The 18,897-nt window shown below is 43.6% G+C and overlaps 1 protein-coding gene across 2 annotated transcripts in view; it reads right to left on the reverse strand.

Annotated features, from left to right (window-relative positions):
• Nucleotides 1-17,740, reverse strand: part of ccdc24 (coiled-coil domain containing 24) — a 90,530-nt gene extending 72,790 nt beyond the window's left edge. For both annotated transcript variants that reach the window (XM_078219413.1, XM_078219414.1), the window contains exons 1-2: nucleotides 17,673-17,740; nucleotides 12,298-12,559 (exon numbers count right to left, since the gene is read on the reverse strand). In XM_078219413.1, coding sequence (XP_078075539.1) covers nucleotides 12,298-12,465 — 168 coding nt within the window. In that variant the 5' untranslated portion in view covers nucleotides 12,466-12,559; nucleotides 17,673-17,740. The remainder of the gene's footprint in view (nucleotides 1-12,297; nucleotides 12,560-17,672) is intronic.
• Nucleotides 17,741-18,897: the final 1,157 nt, after the last annotated feature.

The following is an 18,897-nucleotide window of genomic DNA, read 5'->3' on the forward strand; positions in this document are numbered from 1 at the left end:
CAGCCTTCCAAACTGCAGTCAATCTCTCAGCTCACTGGGTGCTGCTTGCTCAATGTGAGCTTTGTGTTACTGCTTTAACTTGTGTCAAATGGAAAATCTCCAGTTGTGTCAAATGGAGATGGGGATGAGGGGTGGTGTGGTGGTATAGGCAGGTGGGGGAAATGACAGGTGTGGGGGGGGGGTTGTGTGAAAGGCAATTGATAACCCCGCTTAGCATTCTGTTTAATGAACGTATGAACAAAACTTTGGTCTCATTTTTCACAGTGGCCTTTCTCTCTATTCCAGCCAATATAGTGACATGGGGCACTGATAAAAAGAAGTACATTTCATGAAGAGTAATACCGTGCTCTTACAAATTCCTCTTCCTCGCTGGCAAGTGTGTGTCCTGTTCCCAAACCTCTCCCAATGCTGGTCTAAACCACCTATGAAAAGTTATAAATCTCCAGCACAGAGATAATGCCCCCTCCTTCTAGATAGCACCTGACTCATAATTACTGCCCCCACACAGTCACATGTCAGTTAACAGCTATTACAAACCCTTGAATTTTGTTACAACAAAACTCTTTCACTGATCTTTTTCAGGCTACTTACTGCATTTTTAAAAAAACATGTATCCACCAAGGCAAAGAACTTTAATGTTATAAACAGAACACTCTCAATGCCCAGCATCAAGCTCTCCCTTGTCACAAATAGGGAAGATAGGTGCAAAGTGAATCTCCTACACTGCCCCAATGATCAGTCTCACTTGCAACACCAAAGGTGTTTCCATGATGTAAGTAAAATCTATCAGCAATTATCACTGGCTTTTCTATTTCTAAACTGAACGTCTCAAGAGCCATTAGTTTCTTTTTCTACTTCGTTGTTTTCTCATAGAATCATAGAATGTACAGCATGGAGGCATGCCCTTCGGCCCAAACTGGTCCATGCTGACCATAAAGCCCATCTAAGCTAACCCCATTTGCTTGCATTTGGCCCATATCCTTCTAAACCTTTCCTGTCCATGTATCTGTCCAAATGCCTTTTAAATGTTGTCAATGTCCCTGCCTCAACCACTTCCTCTGGCAGCTCATTCCACATATGTACCGCCCTCTGTGTAAAAAAGTTGCTCCTCAGGTTCCCATTAATTCTTTCCCCTGTCTTTCAACTCCCTCCACACCACCTACCAACTTACAGGGGCTGGAAGTGAAGACGACTCTGCTGCCTACAGGAACTCGATAAGCAGCTCCTGGATTTGGGAGAGACATCATTTAGAAAACTCACTTCATGACTGACATCAGAATCATTATGTAGGAAAAGGTGGGGCTGAGAACTTAAGTCCTACACTAATAATCTCCTGCATTACAGGGTGTTTCTTTTTAATTATTTCTTCATTTTTTAAGACAATTCACCTCTTTACGCATGCTCACCAAACATTTCCTCAGGGTGATCTCCCAATCTAATGCTTTTAAGTTGCTGTGACCCCAGGATTAAACCTGGGGCTGGGGTTGCTGTGGATACTGTGATCAGGACGGAAAGGGGAGGGAGGGAGTTGGGAGAGTTGATCCAATGGGGGTGGAATGGGGGGAGAATTGAGAGAACAGGGTGGGAGGGACGAGAGTTTTGCGAACTGGGGGGAGAGGTACACGTTGAGAGTAGGAAGAGGGGAGAGAGAGAAGGGAGGAGTGATAGTTCAGAGTGGGGGAAGGGGAGGCAGTTGAGGAAATGCCGGTGGGTTGGGGGATGTGAGTTGAGAATGCAAGGGGCTGGGGAGAGAGTTGTGTGAACAGAGGGGGTGGGGGAGAGGAATTGAGAGAGTGGGGCAAAGGAGTTGCAAAATAATTTTGAAGGTTCTGTGGGCAATGATGAGTGATGATAAGTTTGAGAACCTTGATTTAAGATGCAATAATTAATACAATAGGACATTTGTAATGTGCGATTGTCCCACTCTGATCAGAGTTTAATTTCATCAAATTATCAGTATGATATAATTTGGGCAACAAAATACTTGAAGGCAAGTGAGGAGGGGCGGCCAATGGCCTAGTGGTATTATCGCTAGACTATTAATCCAGAAACTCAGCTAATGTTCTGGGATCCGGGTTCGAATCCCCCACAGCAGAAATATCCGGAATTAAGAATCTACTGATGACCATTAAACCATTGTTGGAAAAGCCCACCTGGTTCACTAATGTCCTTTAGGTAAGGAAATCTGCCATTCCCACCTGGTCTGGCCTACATGTGACTCCAGAGCCACAGCAATGTGGTTGACACTCAACTGCCCTCTGAACAAGGGCAGCTCAGGTTGGGCAATAAATGCTGGCCAGCCAGTGATGCCCATGTCCCACGAATGAGTTAAAAAATAAATCTCAGCAGGTGTGAGATGTGTATTTAATATGCCCTGCTCTGAGGAAAGAGCAAACACAGTTGCAGGGATTTTGGAAGAGAATTCCCTGTCCCTTCCTTCCTGTGAGTTGTGCCAACTCCATGGAGCCTGAGGACCTGTCACCATCACTCAGCTTCTTGAACTAAACTTTGCCCCAATTGATCCCCGAGACCAGGCAACTGGGAGAGAATTCCTCCACCCTCTCTGTGATACCAAAACCCCTCAATTATTTGGTAACAATCTGATAGCGCAATGTGGTAACAATCTACACCAAGCTGCTCCTCCTCCTTATTAAGACATGAACAATATTACTAACCCCCATACCCATAGATCGGGTAAACTCACCAGCAGTAAATGGTGCCTGGCTCCAGCAAGTTTCGCAATAACCAGAGTTTCACTGTGGGGCACGGCAGGAGTTGTAGTTTTATCAAGATGGCCCACCAGAAGAGTTCCATTAGGGCCTGATTGCATAGTTGTGATGTTGGGGCATAGCCCCTTTAAGGCAATGGGTCATGTGACCTTGGGTGTGGGGTACACTGATGGGATCCACCCAGAGTGGGCAGTCTACATGTGGAGTGTGGAGCGAGTAGACCTCATAAAGAGCTGTGTTCCCTGACGCCTGACTGTGGAGTAGTTATTGAGGCGAAGCCTTAGTACAACAGGATTTAACAATAGTAATTAACCCTCATAAATAACTGACACATATTTCACATGGTTTTCATTACAAATCTTATTCCATTATGTGCTCCATTATGACCACAGTGGTCATTGCTGCCATGGAGGAGAAGGAACTCAAAACTCCGATTACTCATCTTGTGACCCTACCAGACGTTACAATCCATGGTAACACCCTGTTCTTTACTGTGCTGAGCAACAGTCATGCTCATCTGTAAGCAGTCTCACTAAATAGCCAAAATTTCCCCCTTTGAATGAGATTCCTGATCCTGCCAAAATCTCCAGCAGCCCAACTAAGTTTCAGCAACTTGTCAAGCTGGAGGCCATGACCACAAAACCATATCCAATCACATCACAGCATTCTGACACTCCAAAAACACTTCACAATTGAACTGCAATCAATCAGGCTAATCGTGTTTCTATAAATTCAGCAAATTTCCATGAATTTTGATTTGATTTACTTTATTTTTTTTTACACAGAGGGTGGTGAATGTCTGGAATGCGCTGCCCGGGGAGATGGTGGGAGCAGGTATGATAGCGGCATTTAAGGGGCAACTAGATGAATACATGAATAGGATGGGAATGGAAGGATATTGACTCCGTGAGTACATACAGTTTTAGTTTAGGCAGGCATCATGATCGGCACAGGCTTGGAGGGCCGAAGGGCCTGTTCCTGTGCTGTACTTTTCTTTGTTCTTTGTTCTATTATTGTCACATGTATTGGGATACAGTGAAAAGCGTTTTTTCTTGCACGCTATACAGACAAAGTATACCGTCCATAGAGTACATAGGGGAGAGGGAAAGGAGAGAGTGTAGAATTTGTGATTTAATTGTCAAGAGTGCAGTGTTACAGTCATAGCCAGGATGTAGAGAAAGATCAACTTAATACAAGGTAGGTCCATTCAAAAGTCTGATGGCAGCAGGGAGGAAGCTGTTCTTGAGTCGGTTGGTACGTGATCTCAGACTTTTGTATCTTTTTCCCGATGGAAGGAGGTGGAAGAGAGTATGCCAGGGGTGCGTGTGATCCTTGATTATGCTGGTTGCTTTTCCAAGGCAGCGGAAAGTCAATTGGTGGGAGGCTGGTTTGCATGATAGACTGGGCTACATTCACAACCCGTTTCTTGCGGTCTTGGTCAGAGCTGGAGCCATACTAAGCTGTGATACATCCGGAAAGGATGCTTTCTGTGGAGCACCTGTAAAAACTGGTGAAAGTCATAGCGGACATGCTGAATTTCCTTAGCCTCCTGAGAAAGTAGAGGCGAAGTAGAGTAGAATGTCTATTTTCATTCTTCAGTTCACAATTATGTGCTTTGTGATTGAAAAGTACAAGAATCTCTACATTTCCTCAATGATGTTAACCAACTTACTGTACAAAAGTTATACGGTGGACAGGAGCAGACCAGACATATTTTAAACAGCTCAAAATCCAAGCTACACTAAGAGTTCATTCAGAGAGCTCAACAGGACTCTTGAAAGGTTTTATTGTGCTTTTAAAAATGAAAATGGAACTTTGGCTCGGTTCACTTCTTTAAGATTTCATTACTGTACAATTAAGTCACAAATTCCAACTTATCAACTTGCAGACCATACTTACAGTTGCCTTCTCTTCACCCCAAAGTAATTTCCCCTCATAAATAACTAACACATATTTCATATGGTTTTCATTACAGATTCTATTCCATTATGTGCACCACATTTTTCATTTATTGCTTTCTACCAGGTCTTAACTAAAACTATTGTTTCAGTCTGGATTATTGTCAAATGTTTAGATGAAAAGATCAGCTGGTAAAGTAACTGGAAGAGCCATTGGACCCGATCAGTATCTTTTTCATAGATCTATGACTCTATCTACCCACCATTTCCTTAACTTATTATCTAACCAGAAATGCATCAGGTCGTTTCTTGAATCCATTTAAATGGCAGTCATCAGTAACTTTTCCTGATTTTTTTCAATATCTGGGTAAACAAGCTTGAGACAATTTAATGTGGGAAAAAAATTCAAAGAACGAGAATATATCCTTAATGATAAAGTACTGAAGGCTGTGGAAGAACATGGATATCAAGGGATTAAATATGTGAGCACAGGTAGTTGTAATAACAACAAAAAAATGATTTGTTGGTTTTATAAATAAGGGCATAGTGTAAAAGCCTAAGAGGTACTAATTAACTTATGTGAAACATTCCTTAGTCCACAGTTTGAATACAGTGTGTAGTTTTTGATGCCCCATTACTGAATGAGTTCATTCATTCGCCGAAGACAGATCCTTGGATCATTGTCTTTCTGAGCTGGTTTTCATTTATTTATTTATTAGTCACAAGTAGGTTTACATTAACACTGCAATGAAGTTACTGTGAAAATCCCCTAGTGGTCACACTCCAGCACCTATTCGGGTACACTGAGGGAGAATTTAGCATGGCCAATGCACCTAACCTGCACAACTTTCAGAACATGGGAGGAAACCAGAGCGCCTAGGAATCAAACCCGGGGTCCCTGCCGCTGTGAGGCAGCAGTGCTAACCACTATGCCATCATGCCGCCTTCTTGGCAGTTTTGGTCAGTGGTGATTTGCTATTGCCTTCCACACTTAGCAGCAGGGCAAGGAGGCAGCTCCCAAATCTACCACAGTTGGAACAGGAATTGAACCTGCACTGTTTCTGTTATTCTGAACTACATGCCAGCCATCTAGCTAACTGAGCTAGCCGATAGCAATGAAAAGGCTATTAAAGCCAAAGAAAGAGTTGACGAGGCAGTGGCGCGGTGATATTGCCACTGAACTAATAATCCAGAGACTTCAACATCCTGACTTGGAAATATATTGCCTTTCCTTCACTGGGTCAAAACCCTGGAACTCCCTCCCTAACAGTTGGAGGCGCCGATTGGAGCTGCAGGATTTTGGGCGTGATAAGCCCCGCCCACAGGCTTTTGCAGCGCTAACATTTTTGCCGGCAGAGCGCGTATGGGGGCATCTCAGAACAGGTCTAAAAATCAGATCTGAAACACTCCCAGTTTCAAGTCCATCCAGCACTTAGAATAAAATGGTAAAATTGGGCCCTATGTGTTTCTCTGCCATGGTTGTTTCTTTAAATTTGTTGATTTTTTTGGAACTGTATATTTTTTTCAATCACCAATCCCATCCAAAACAAGAAGATTTATGCATTAATTCTTGCTTGGGTTTTGTTTCTGCAGTAGTAGCTTTCCCTACTTTTTAAAGAATGCAGGCTCTCTCTCTCTCTCTCTCTCTCTCTTTTTGAGTGTGAATATTCTGATGCTGCAGCCCGCCACATGCGAGGATTCGCAGTTTGAAAAAGTCTCCCAGGTTTACCGGTCAGTAAACTAATTTTTTTTTTCTAAAAGCAGCCTACTCACATTCTAATAATTTCCTCGATTTCTGGAATTATTTTTTCTTTTTGTTGCAAATTCTGGTTTACTTCCACTTGTTTTGCAGTCGATTCACTGGTTTATATATTTTTCCTGGTTTCCCGCCTCCGACTCTCCGGGGTCACAGAGAAAAAAGTGAGGATTGGTCCGGAGTATCTTCTTTCAATTTTAACAAGTAATCGCTACTCCTCGCCTTCGCTAATACCCAATCCCCACTGTCGGTTCCACCGTAATGCAATTGATGGTGGTAATCTTCTGCAAAAGCATTCCTTGATGCTAAGTCCAGGTCTTAGTTGATTTTTCTTTCACTATTTTGTTGGAAAACACTTCTCATTCCCAGTTTTATCTAAAACTGGTCTTTGGCGCTGATCTTTCTGGAAAACGCACCTTGTCGCCAGTTTTCATCGATTACTGTTACACATTAATGTGGTCAGCTCACTTGTGCAGCAAGATAAAAGGATAGAAATGTTGCCATACAGTGGGTTACTTAACCAGTTAGTCGAGCTTTATTAGATAAGGTGTTGCTTGCCTACAGTCCAGGATGGAAGAGAGGGGAAAGACCTGCAAATGTCTCTGATCATGTCACTACACGCCACGTGACTAATCAAACAGAGATGCATTGGTTTACAATACATAACAGTGCCCCTATTATTTGGTTATAGAGGCAGGTTTTAGGAAGAGTGGGAAAGGAAGGGGGGGGAGGTTTATGGAGCAAAGGCCAGAGCTCAGGGCTGGGTGGCTGAAAGCACAGCCGTCAAGGGTGGAGCACAGAACGGGCGATCCACAAGAGGTGAACATTATCAACAAAAAATTACATTGAGCATTTAATGCAATGAAACAAGGCGCTGCACAAGAGCATTATAAAACATAGTTTGACACCAAGCCACAGAATGAGATATTGGTCTGAATTTTCACTGAGGCGCGTTGACTCGGTAGCTCTTTCAAAATGACAGGCAGGTAGGTCCCAATATTTGGATTTCTAGCCCTGTTCCTGGGCTGTTTAACTTTCAGGGGGGCCTTTAAAAGGGTGCAGGCTGGTTCCTGTCAGAAACCCACAACTAGCACTCCTGATCTGACTGGCTCCATTGCAGAGATAGGAACATCCTACTCATCCACAGTTTTCAGAGTGTTTTTAAAGAGTCACGGTGTCAGATAGCTCAAGGAGGTCACAAACCAAAGTCTGCATGAGGGAACCTTTGAAAAGGCCCCTCTGCCATGCCCTGTCCTGCTACCCAAACCCTCAGGCCCCTCATGCTGCCATGTCAAGCTCTGCCCTTCCACTCACCTCCATGTCCCGTCCTGCCCCCAATGCCATGCTCTGCCCATCCACCCACCTCCATGTTCTTACATGCCCCCTTGCCCAGTTGCAGCATTCCATGCCTGCTGACTCGTTGTACACTTTCTGGAACCAATGAACACCATGGTATTTAGTGGTATGTGCAAAAAAGGCTTTGAAAAAGTATAATCCATTGATAACTTTTGCAAAGTTATTACAAATTACAAAAATATGTCTGGATCAAGCTAATAAAAGTGTCAATAATCCAGGCCCTTTGTAGTTTCAAAAATTATAAACCACAAACCCTTGAGACCACTTAACTTGTGTCAACAAACATTGACGACAGGGAGCAGGGAACCTGAGCTGTCACTCTCAAGAACATCGGCGTAGGGTTTACAAGGTAGGTGCTGGGAATCTAGTCCAATGGCCTAGAACTAGGAGGTTTATAACATAAGGGATCAGCCATTTCAGATTGAGATGAAGGGAAATTTCTGGTTACTCAATCATTGAGTATTTTCAAGACAGATCAACAGATTGGCTGACATCAAGGGAAAGAAGAGATGTGGGAATAGGGTGCAAAAATGGAATGAGGGAGGTGATTAGCCACGATTAAATAAATAGCTGAGCTAGCTCGAGTTCGATGGCCATGTGGACTACTCCTGCTCCCATTTTCTATGCTCCTATGATAATATGAATATATAAATAAACATGCAATCAAATCAGGAGTGATTTGCCTCAATCAAGTCCTAATTTACACAAGTCTAAAGAGAAAATGTGCAATCATTTGCCAGCTTTTCCACATAACAAGCAAGCAATCTTCAGCATGTCAATCATCAGTCTGCTTACATCCTGTGCAATTACAATATTTAACTTCAATCTTACAAAATGGAGAAATGCCTCAGGAGCAAGTTACTTAAATTACATGAAGGCAAATCACTTCAGGAAAGAAGTCATTAAGCTACTGTAAACCACAAGGGCCTAAATAAATGAACTATTCCAAACTCTCTCAATTTACTAGGATATGTTCCAGGAGTTGCTCAATTAGAATAAAGCTCTAAAAATTAAGAGATCGCGGTAGTTTGTACTTTTAACCTGTCAGCAGAGGTGGGGGAGAAAGGGTCGTGTGTTAAACTGAACACAACCTTGCTCCTGTTGGAGGAAACACTCCTTCCTGAACATAGACAGGAAAGGTTCCACAGAGCCTAGTGAAATAAATCAGCTCCACACATGCTCATCAATTTTAATAGGGGAAATAAAGAGGGCAAGGTATATGTCAAAAGCTATAAAACCCTTTGTCAAAAATGTATTTCCCCCTGCGATAGAGATTTTGAATCTATGAGAAAAATGTAATTCTATCCTTTCTTACAATGCCATGAGTATCATCATGGGATGGCACGGTGGCACAGTGGTTAGCACTGCTGCCTCACAGCGCCAGGCACCCGTGTTCAATTCCGGCCTCAGGTGACAGCGTGTGTGGAGTTTGCACGTTCTCCCCGTGTCTGTGTGGGTTTCCTCTGGGTGTTCCAGTTTCCTCCCATACTCTAAAGATGTGTGGGATAGGTTGATTGGCCATGCTAAATTTCCCCTTAGTGTCAGGGGGACAATTACGGTAGGTATGTGGGGTTACGGGGATAGGGGCTGGGTGGGATTGTGGTCAGTGCAGGCTTGATGGGCCAAATGGCCTCCTTCTGCACTGTAGGGATTCTATGTAAGGGATGTGGTACTGCACTATCACCTCAAGGAATCAAATGGCTCAAATGCCACCTTGGCGATTCAATGAATCTGATCATTTATGGCTTGGGTATGGCTATGTACCACCTAGCCTTCCCTTTGTGATACCAGCCCCATGTTCTGCAATTGTCTTATCTCATCTTGAGCCCTCACTCCATTTTCTACCACTCCCACTCATTCAAGATTATGCACTGAAGCCAAAGTCCCCCTCATGCTCCACCACTTTCCACGTTGCTCTCCCTGTGTTACAGATGAGGCTGTGTCTGCTCTTGAAAACATTGCTGCTCGTGAGACTTTGCTGTGCATAAGTCGGTGGTCACATGTCCTAAATTACAACAGTGACTGTACTTCAAAAATCATTCAACAGTGGTAAAGCATCTAGTAGTCATTAAAAGAGCTTTATAAATGCAAAGCTTTAAAACATGAATGGGGGGAATTTTCCCGTCTCACCCATCACAGGAATCGTTGTGGACGGGGACGGACCATGTAAAGATCCATTAACATCAGGCGGGATTTTTCGATTTTTGGGTGAGCGCGTGGCAGAATATCCGCCCGAGTATCTCTGAAAAAGTAACACAGTATTCGACCAGCTCTACAATGCTGAGCTAAGAGGAAAAAGATACAAAAGTCTGAGATCACGTACCAACCGACTCAAGAACAGCTTCTTCCCTGCTGCTGTCAGACTTTTGAACGGACCTATCTTGCATTAAGTTGATTTTTCTCTACACCCTAGCTATGACTGTAACACCACATTCTGCACTCTCTCGTTTCCTTCTCTATGAACGGTATGTTTTGTCTCTATAGCGCGCAAGAAACAATACTTGTCACTGTATGTTAACACATGTGACAATAATAAATCAAATCAAATTTTTAAAAAAGCTTAACAAGGAGGGGCTAGAAATGGCTGGAACTGGGAACAAATTAAAATGAAAGTATTCCACATTGTATGGGGCTGATGGTTTAACTGTTAATTTTCCACAATATTAGCAAATTCACCATGACATTGCTTGCAGGAAGTGAAACTATGGCCCTAATGGGTTCTTGTCTATCCTTTCTTCTCCCCTCCACAAATATCATCAGTTGGCATACAGTTGTAAAAAATACTTATTTTCAAGCTTGCTTCCCACAGTCAGTTGTGGTTCTCCCTAAAACTCTTGTTACTGACTACCTCCCAAGAAAATTCCCACCCGCACCATTGTCAGGTCTGCAATGACCAACACCAAGAGGATGTGGTCCTTTGACATGGTGCTGACCAGCTTAAAAAGTACTCCAGAAACATCAGTCCCTGAACTGTTCACCTTAATCATTTTTAGTTAACGACATAACATCTTGAAATTTAAGTTAAAAAGGAATAAAACATTTGGCTTCTGCTTGTTCTCTCCCGCCACCTCCCCAGAGCCCAGTTATTTGCAAACATTTAGCTACTACAATTGCACGGCAGGATCTTACAATACAATTCTGCCACACAGAATTGTTTCACAAACGTTGGGACTTCACCCTCCTTTTCCATCTGATTATTGCAGTGCACAATGCATACAGGAGCAATTGAGAAATTATACAACTTCTATGGTGCATTACGCCCCAATGAGACAAAACTTCCAACTCAAAGCTAGGTCCAGATTGAAGGTTAACCTTATAGGGGATAGGCTAGGGATAGGGCCTGGGTGGGATTGTGGTTGATGCAGACTCCTTCTGCACTGTAGGGATTCTATGATTCTTATGGGATGAAATGTATTGCAGGAAATCCTAATATTGAGCAACCAATTTTGAGTAAGATCATTTTTCTCAATTTTGTAAGTATTTGTGTATGGAAATGTTGTTTGCTGAGAAAAGAGGTTTGACTGTTCATTTTTTTCCTGATGACTTATTCATTCTGATTCTGAATTTAATTAACTGGACAATTGTTCAGTAAACTACAAGTCAAGTAGTTATTTCAGCAAATGAAGACAATTTTTTTCTTGCCAAATAAGCCTCTGAGACCATGGCCGGAATTTTACCGCCCCACCTGCCATGGAATCGGAGCGCGCGAGGGGCGGACAATGGAAAGATCCGTTAACCTCGGGCAGGATTTTACGGTTTCGGGACGAGCGAGGCCATAAAATCCCATTTTCAGATGTAAGATTTTGGATTCTTGAGTTGTGCCAAACACAATTACCTTGATTTTATACTTTCTTTCACTCTGAGGGAAGAGAACCTCACTTGCCAACCATCCAAATGGATGGATCCTAGCTTCTGACAACATTAATTTGCATGTCCCCTCTGGTGTGCAGTTCAATAAATCGTAGATTTAAATTCATTGGTAAGGATCTAGGAGGAAGATGAGGAGAATTCTTTCCACTCAGGATTGCCGGGATCCAGAATGCCCGACCTGAAAAGGTGGTGGAAGCAGATTCCAAACACAATTTTAAATGGGAGTTGCACAGGTGCTTGAAGCAGGATTACTGACAAAAAGCAGATCTGCCTAAGTACAATTGCTCTTTCAAAACAGGGGAGAGTTAACAATCAGGCAGGTTGATATCCCAGGCCAGGGTTGAGATAATGATCAGGGTAGTCAATGAGGTTTAACTGATGCATCCATCGCCTGATGCAATTTTTCAAAGCCATTTCAGCCTTTGGCTAAGATGAAGCGTCAGATCAAACCCAAGATAGGAGGCAATGCCTCATCTTGCCATCTTAGTTCTTGTTTGTCTCTCTCGTGGGGGACTATGAATTGGATTAAATTGGAATTTGGATTTGGATTGAATAAAAAATTGAAAAAAAAGCCAGCATAAGCATTCAGGCCTAATGGCCTCCTTCTGGTTCTGTGAAATATCTCACCAGTCAGTTACATTTTCCCCCCAGAGTTAATGCACTGATAGATAGAACTGATGTATCTCACCTCTGAATGCAAGTCCAGACTGAGGTCCACTGCTGCTGCTCCCAAAATCTCCCTGATTTCATTTCTCTCACTTGGAGCGACACATTCCTCTATTAGTTTCCATAGTGATGAAGGTTGTTCATAGTCATCAGGAAATCTATTATCTCCTTCGTCATGATTCAGATTCATAGCTCTGTGCCAAATCCAGAGGTGTTAGAATTCGGGGAGAATCGCTCCCTTTGAAAATTCAGTACAACTCTCCAATTGTTTTCTGTTGTAGATTCTGCATGAGAAATAATCAGAGGGTTAAAACCGTCAATACTAGCCAATGTACTGATGGACATCCGGGTGGCTTCAGTTCAAAAGGTTGTTCAGAAGTAGTGGAGGAAGGAAGCGGCAGGGGAAGAGTGAGGTCCGAGAGAGGAGAAGGGTAAATATACGGTTATGTCAGGAAGTGCATTAACTTGAGAGAGAAGAGAAGGTTTATTAAACTGAGAGAAATATTTTCCTCATTGGAATTACATTCATGTTGTTTCTAAATTTGAATTGTGAGGCAGCCTCCAATTATCTCAACTGATTGTTGTGTTGACAGAAAACAGAACCATTCAATTTATATTTTAACACTTGTCAGAATCACACAATCCACGCAGAGAGCCATTCCTTCATAAACAACCCCCCACCATGCTAAAATCCTCAGGTGTATAGTTCACAATTCTGCTAAATATTAAACAAATATCCGAAAGCTACTCATTAACAATTTTCACAAAATAATAGAAAAGGTTGAGTAATGCAATTCCCAAAACACCAACAAAAATTAAAAATTATATTTGCAATTGAAGCTCATGGAATAGTAAGGTCAGTGTCCAATTGGATAAAACTTTGAGTGAAGTACAGAAAACAGTGAATCGTGGTAATTGGTTACTTCCCAGATTGAAGGACAAGACATTGGTGCTCCCCAAGGTCAGTGCTTTTTTGATGTATGTAAATGACTTGGATCTTGGAACACAAGAGTAACTTTACAAAATTTGCCAATTTGCCAAACTTGGAGGAGTGGCAAACAGTGAGGATTATATGAATCATCTGCAACATGACACAAGATAAGTGAGCAGGCTGGGCGACAAATGGTCAAAGGAACTTAATATGGAAAAGTCTAAGGTGATGTAATTTGGCAGGAGGGATAGGGAGAGGCAATATAGATTTAAGGGCACAGTTCTAAAGAATGCGTAGGAACAAAGGAACCGGGAGGGGTGCAATGTGAATCAATCTTGCCATGTGTTGGATCACTGGCTACCATCAGAAAGTGATGTCAGGCAAGACGGCCAAGTCCTCAATGGAGAAAGTACCCAGCGAGAAGCTGCGGCTGTTCCCCTGCTTCTTGGGAGTCTTTGTTATTTTTACTACAGGATACGACTAGGAAAAACAATACAATAAGATAAGTTTTTCTGTGCCTTCTCACAGCCTCATTTCCCCTCTGCATAATATTATATATATGTTGATTTTTTTAATGTCCTGTACTGCCTGGTGCAAGTTATCTCACGTATAAGGTTCATTTTAGGTATGGAGCACTTAGTTTCAAATATCTGGTGAATATTGCAGTCTCAATTTACCTTCATGGAGCAACGGAGAACCCAGTTTACGATTAAGATCGTGTGTGATATAATGTTGACAGATAATGTTGCATTTAGGCATGATAAATTGACAGAAACATTTCAATCTAGTAGTGACAGTAAAACTTTATGTTGATGTTATCACCCACTCAAGTGCCCTAAACAATTTTTGTGAAGTATGTAGTCATTATCTAATATTAAATAGTTTGCTATCGTTTGGCACACAGCAGGGATATATAATAGAGTTACAGACTGTAACACAAAATAATGTCAATACTAAGCATGTGTCATTAAATGAGAGCAAATAAATGATACATACCTTGTTAAGGACTATGAAATTAAATTTATGTGTCACAATTACAAGCATGTACAATGTGAAACAATAAACTAACTTTGGTGCTTAGATATGATATTTAACTTGATAAATGAAAGACAGGTTGTTTTCATATAAATAAATCATAGAATCATAGAACCCCTACAGCGCAGAAGGAGGCCATTCAGCCCATCAAGTCTCTTACCCAGGCCCCATTCTCATAACCCCATGGATTTACTCTCCTTTCTTTCTCAATGAATGGTATGTTTTGTCTGTATAGCGTGCCAGAAACAATATTTTCCACTATATACTAATACATGTGACAATAATAAATCAAATCAAACAATTGCATGTACATGGGCAAACCTCACTTTACTGTTTAGTAAGAAGTCTCACAACACCAGGTTAAAGTCCAATAGGTTATTTAGTAGCACAAGCTTTCGGAGTGCTGCTCCTTCATCAGGTGACTTTAACCTGTTGTTGTGAGCCTTCTTACTGTGCCTACCCCAGTCCAACGCCGGCATCGCCACATCATTTTATTGTTTACAATCATAACACAGCATGATTTTCAACTAAGTCAATTGTCTACAATATTTTTGGATGTATGGTTACTGAAAAGAATGGCAAAATCAATAAAATATATGCACCATCTCCTTAATAGGGACCTTCAAAAAAGTAACAAGCAGGTTCTAGTTTATTAAATGAAACTACAGAGAGAATAATGAATGGGTCCAAAATAAACTGTGATCATACGCAGATTCATTGAATCCCTACACTGCAGGAGGAGGCCATTCAGCCCATCAAGCCTGCACCATCAACCATCCCACCCAGACCCTAACCCTATAATCCCATGTATTTACCTTGATAATTCCCATGACACTAAGGGCCTGATTTTATCATTTTCATTCTAAGTGCCGAATCTGGACACAATGCAGATCCGACTTAGAAATCTGCTTTCAGGCGCCCCCATACGCACTCAGCCATCTCCAAGTCCATTCGCGCTGTGGGCGGGGCTTAGCGCGGCTGAGACGATCGGAGCTCTGAACTGTGCATGTGCAGTTTGAAAAGAATTTGAAAAAAGTGCACCCATGTCAGATCGCTCCAGGCCACAGAAAGCGGAGAAAGCGACCCGGGAGCAACAAGCGGGAGTGATGGTGCGCACACACATCACTGTCCCCCTTATCAATTCCCCCCACCGCCCCCACTACCCACACACATCACTTATCCACCCCCCCCCCCCAAATACCCAGACCGATCGCCACCCCTGCCCCCTCCCCTCCCCACCGATCGCCTGCAGAGTGGCAGCGGACCCCCCTGCCCCCCCACAGAGGTCCAACTGCCCCCCCCCCCAGAGATCCATCTACCCCCCCCCACCAGAGATCCATCTGCTCCCCCCACCAGTGAGCGATCGGGCCTCCCCTCCCCCCGCTGAGATACATCTTACCCGCGTCCCTCCTCCCCCCCTCCCAAACAACGATCTGGCCTCACTCCCCCCCCGCCTCCCCAGAGAATGCTCTGGCCTACCCCCCCACCCCCGCCATACAACGATCTGGCCTCACTCCCCCCCCGACAATGAACTGGCTTCACTCCCCCCCCCCACCTCCCCCCCAGAGAATGGTCTGGCCTCACTCCCCCTCCCCTCCAGAGGAACATCTGACCCGCCTCCTCCCTCCCTCCTCACCAGACAACGATCAGCCCTCCCCCCCACCACCAGACAACGGTCGGCCCTCTCGCCACCCCCCCCCCCCCCGAGATACATCTGACCCGCCTCCCCCCCCCCCCCCCCACCAAACAACGATCTGGCCTCACTCCCCTCCTCTCCCCCCAACCAGAGAATGATCTGACCCGCCTCTCTCCTTCCCCCCCACCACTGATCTGAGTCAGAGAGCCGTTGGAAACACTGAACGCGCCCTTCAGGGGCTGGAGCACCCGTTTCAGACTTTTATTTTGCAGGTCCATTACGGCATGGTTCCGGATTGGCCAAACGCGGTGGTAAAGGGGGAAATGCTGATAAAGTTGGGCGGGCAGTTCATTAATTCAATTTAAATGCATGCAAATGCATTTAAATCGTTGTTGCGCCCGTTTTGGGCACGAATCGGATCGCCGCCATTCCCGGGTTTCGGTAAAGTGGCAATCTGCGCGGATGCGGGTGCGGATCGCGATAATGGCCTCTCACCCGACTTTACCATGTTTTCCGCATCCGTTTTGGGCCCTCAGGGTCAATTTAGCATGGTCAATCCATCTAACCCGTACATATTTGGCACGTGGGAGGAAACTGGAGCAACCTGGAGGAAAAACCCACGTAGACACAGGGAGAAAATCTTCACACAGACAGTCACCCAAGGCTGGAATTGAACCCGGGTCCTTGGTGCTGTGAGGCAGCAGTGCTCACCACTGTGACATCATGCGCCCGTTATTCCTCAAGTGGAAAGTTCACACCAATTACTTTGATATTTTTATTTAGTCACTGTTTAGTCTTTGTAGGGTCCCAGCAGGGGTTGTTGAGACAGCCCGAACCCGCCTCAGCAAATGGACATGGGGGATAGAACATACATAGAAAATAGAACATTTGGCTCTTTGAGCCTGCTCTGCCATTCATTATGATCATGGCTAAATGTCAAATTCAATACCCTGATCCCGTCTTCCCCCCCCCCCCATATCTCTTGATCCCTTTAGCCCCAAGAGCTGTATCTAATTCCTTCTTGAAATCACAGAACATTTTGGCCTCAATTACTTTCCGTGGTAGTGAATTCCACAGATTCACCACTCCCTGGGTGAAAAAAATTCTCCTCACCTCAGTCCTAAAAGGTTTATCCCTTACCCTCAAACTGTTTAAGTTTATTTATTAGTGTCACAAGTAGGCTTACATTAACACTGCAATGAAGTTACTTTGAAAATCCCCTAGTCGCCACACTCCGGCGCCTGTTCGGGTACACTGAAGGAGAATTTAGCATGGCCAATGCACCTAACCAGCACGTCTTTCAGACTGTGGGAAGAAACCAGAGCACCCGGAGGAAACCCATGCAGACACGGGGAGAGCGTGCAGACTTCACACTGACAGTGACCAAACCGGGAATTGAACGCAGATCCCTGTGGCCCCTAGTTCTGGACTCCCCACCATTGGGAACATTCTTTCTGAATCTATCCTATCAGAATTTTATAAGTTTCTCTGAGATCCCCTCTCACTCTTTTAAAATCCAATGAATATAATCCTAACCGACTTAGTCTCTCTTCATACGACAAACTCATGTAGATTGCTCTCCAGTCATTCCCCCTCTTTAAACAGAAGCTGCTGCCTTTACAGAGGGGCTGGCAGCCTGTTTAGCCCCTCTGCTGACAGAGAGCTGGCTGCTGAGGGGACTCTAATGAAGCTGACCACTTGACAAGCCTGGCCCGGCACTAGCCAGAGAGCAGCTGAAACACAGAGAGTGAACCACACTGACTGACACGAGAGGTTAAAGCAATACTGCACTCACCTCCCGCCCGGCCGGTCCGGAGCTCTGTCCGGACACTCACCCCCCACTGCCCACAACCCCCGCCCCCCGTCTCCATCACAAACTCTCATCTCCAAGGCCCAGATCTCGCGAGAACAGAGCCTCTGAAAGCTGGATTTGGTGTGACAACTGAAAATGAAACCCTTCTTAAAACGACACGCACCAGCAATCAAGTAGTCTCGACTCACCCAAGATGCTGTTACAATCCTCTTTAACTATTGTTTTGAAGAAACAAAGTTATCCCTCCGACCAGCAGAATAAATAACTGGATCAATTTCAAAGTATTATTTCGTTTTCAAGAAAGCAATCCTTATTTCCAATTCCTAATGTACACACTTGTTAATTTACAAAATCTGTTTACCCAAATGTGCAGCTCTGTTCCAGCATCAAATGTGATGTTTTCAGTTTATAAACTGTTACTCTTAAATCAGTTCTTTCCAAAACATGGAATATGTTTGCACTTAAACATTACAACATTGATGCTTACAGGACTCAGTACGAGGAAATGCTTATGACAATAGACAGCTGTCAAATTTCAAGCTTTTCTCCAACTAGCGATACAGTTTCTATCAACAGATACATATAAACTCTGAAATTCAGATGTGCTGTGAAAGGCAGGGTTATTAATCGGGGTTAATAATTATTATTTTATTTAGGTATTTTACATTAGAAGTCGCACAATTTGGGCTTAATGCAATCCTGTGCTCTCCGATGGGTTGAAAAATAACATGCATAGGCAGCTTGTTTTGTTCTAGGCTCAAGCTAGAAATGACCTTTGCGCAAATAAAAGATAATGCAAGGCTTTAACTATCTGGAAAAGAGCAGATACGGAATTCAGGCAGTAGGTGTTGAAAAAAATGCCTTCTTTGAACATTATTCTCTCATATCCCAATAATGATGCTTGTTTTTGAGTGGGCTGATGTACTGGCCTAACAGCAGAGAACACAGATGTTACCTTTATCAGGGGACAAACAGCTGCTCAAGTGGTCTTTGAATTCTCCTTATAAAAGCGAGTGCCAATGCACAGCACTTTTAAACCATATAAGGAGTAGCATGTGCATGATTTCCCAGTTTTCCAATTGGACAGGTCAACCTCGGGTCAACCAAGGGAACTGCTGTCGAGAAAATAGCCTACAGCTTGCGAAATATGTTTCAGCCTTAGAATGCTTAGAGCACGGAGCTGTCGATTAAGTCAGATCACTAAAGA

Source organism: Mustelus asterias, chromosome 8 (genome assembly GCF_964213995.1).
Source record: "Mustelus asterias chromosome 8, sMusAst1.hap1.1, whole genome shotgun sequence".
NCBI classification, from domain to species: Eukaryota; Metazoa; Chordata; class Chondrichthyes; order Carcharhiniformes; family Triakidae; genus Mustelus; species Mustelus asterias.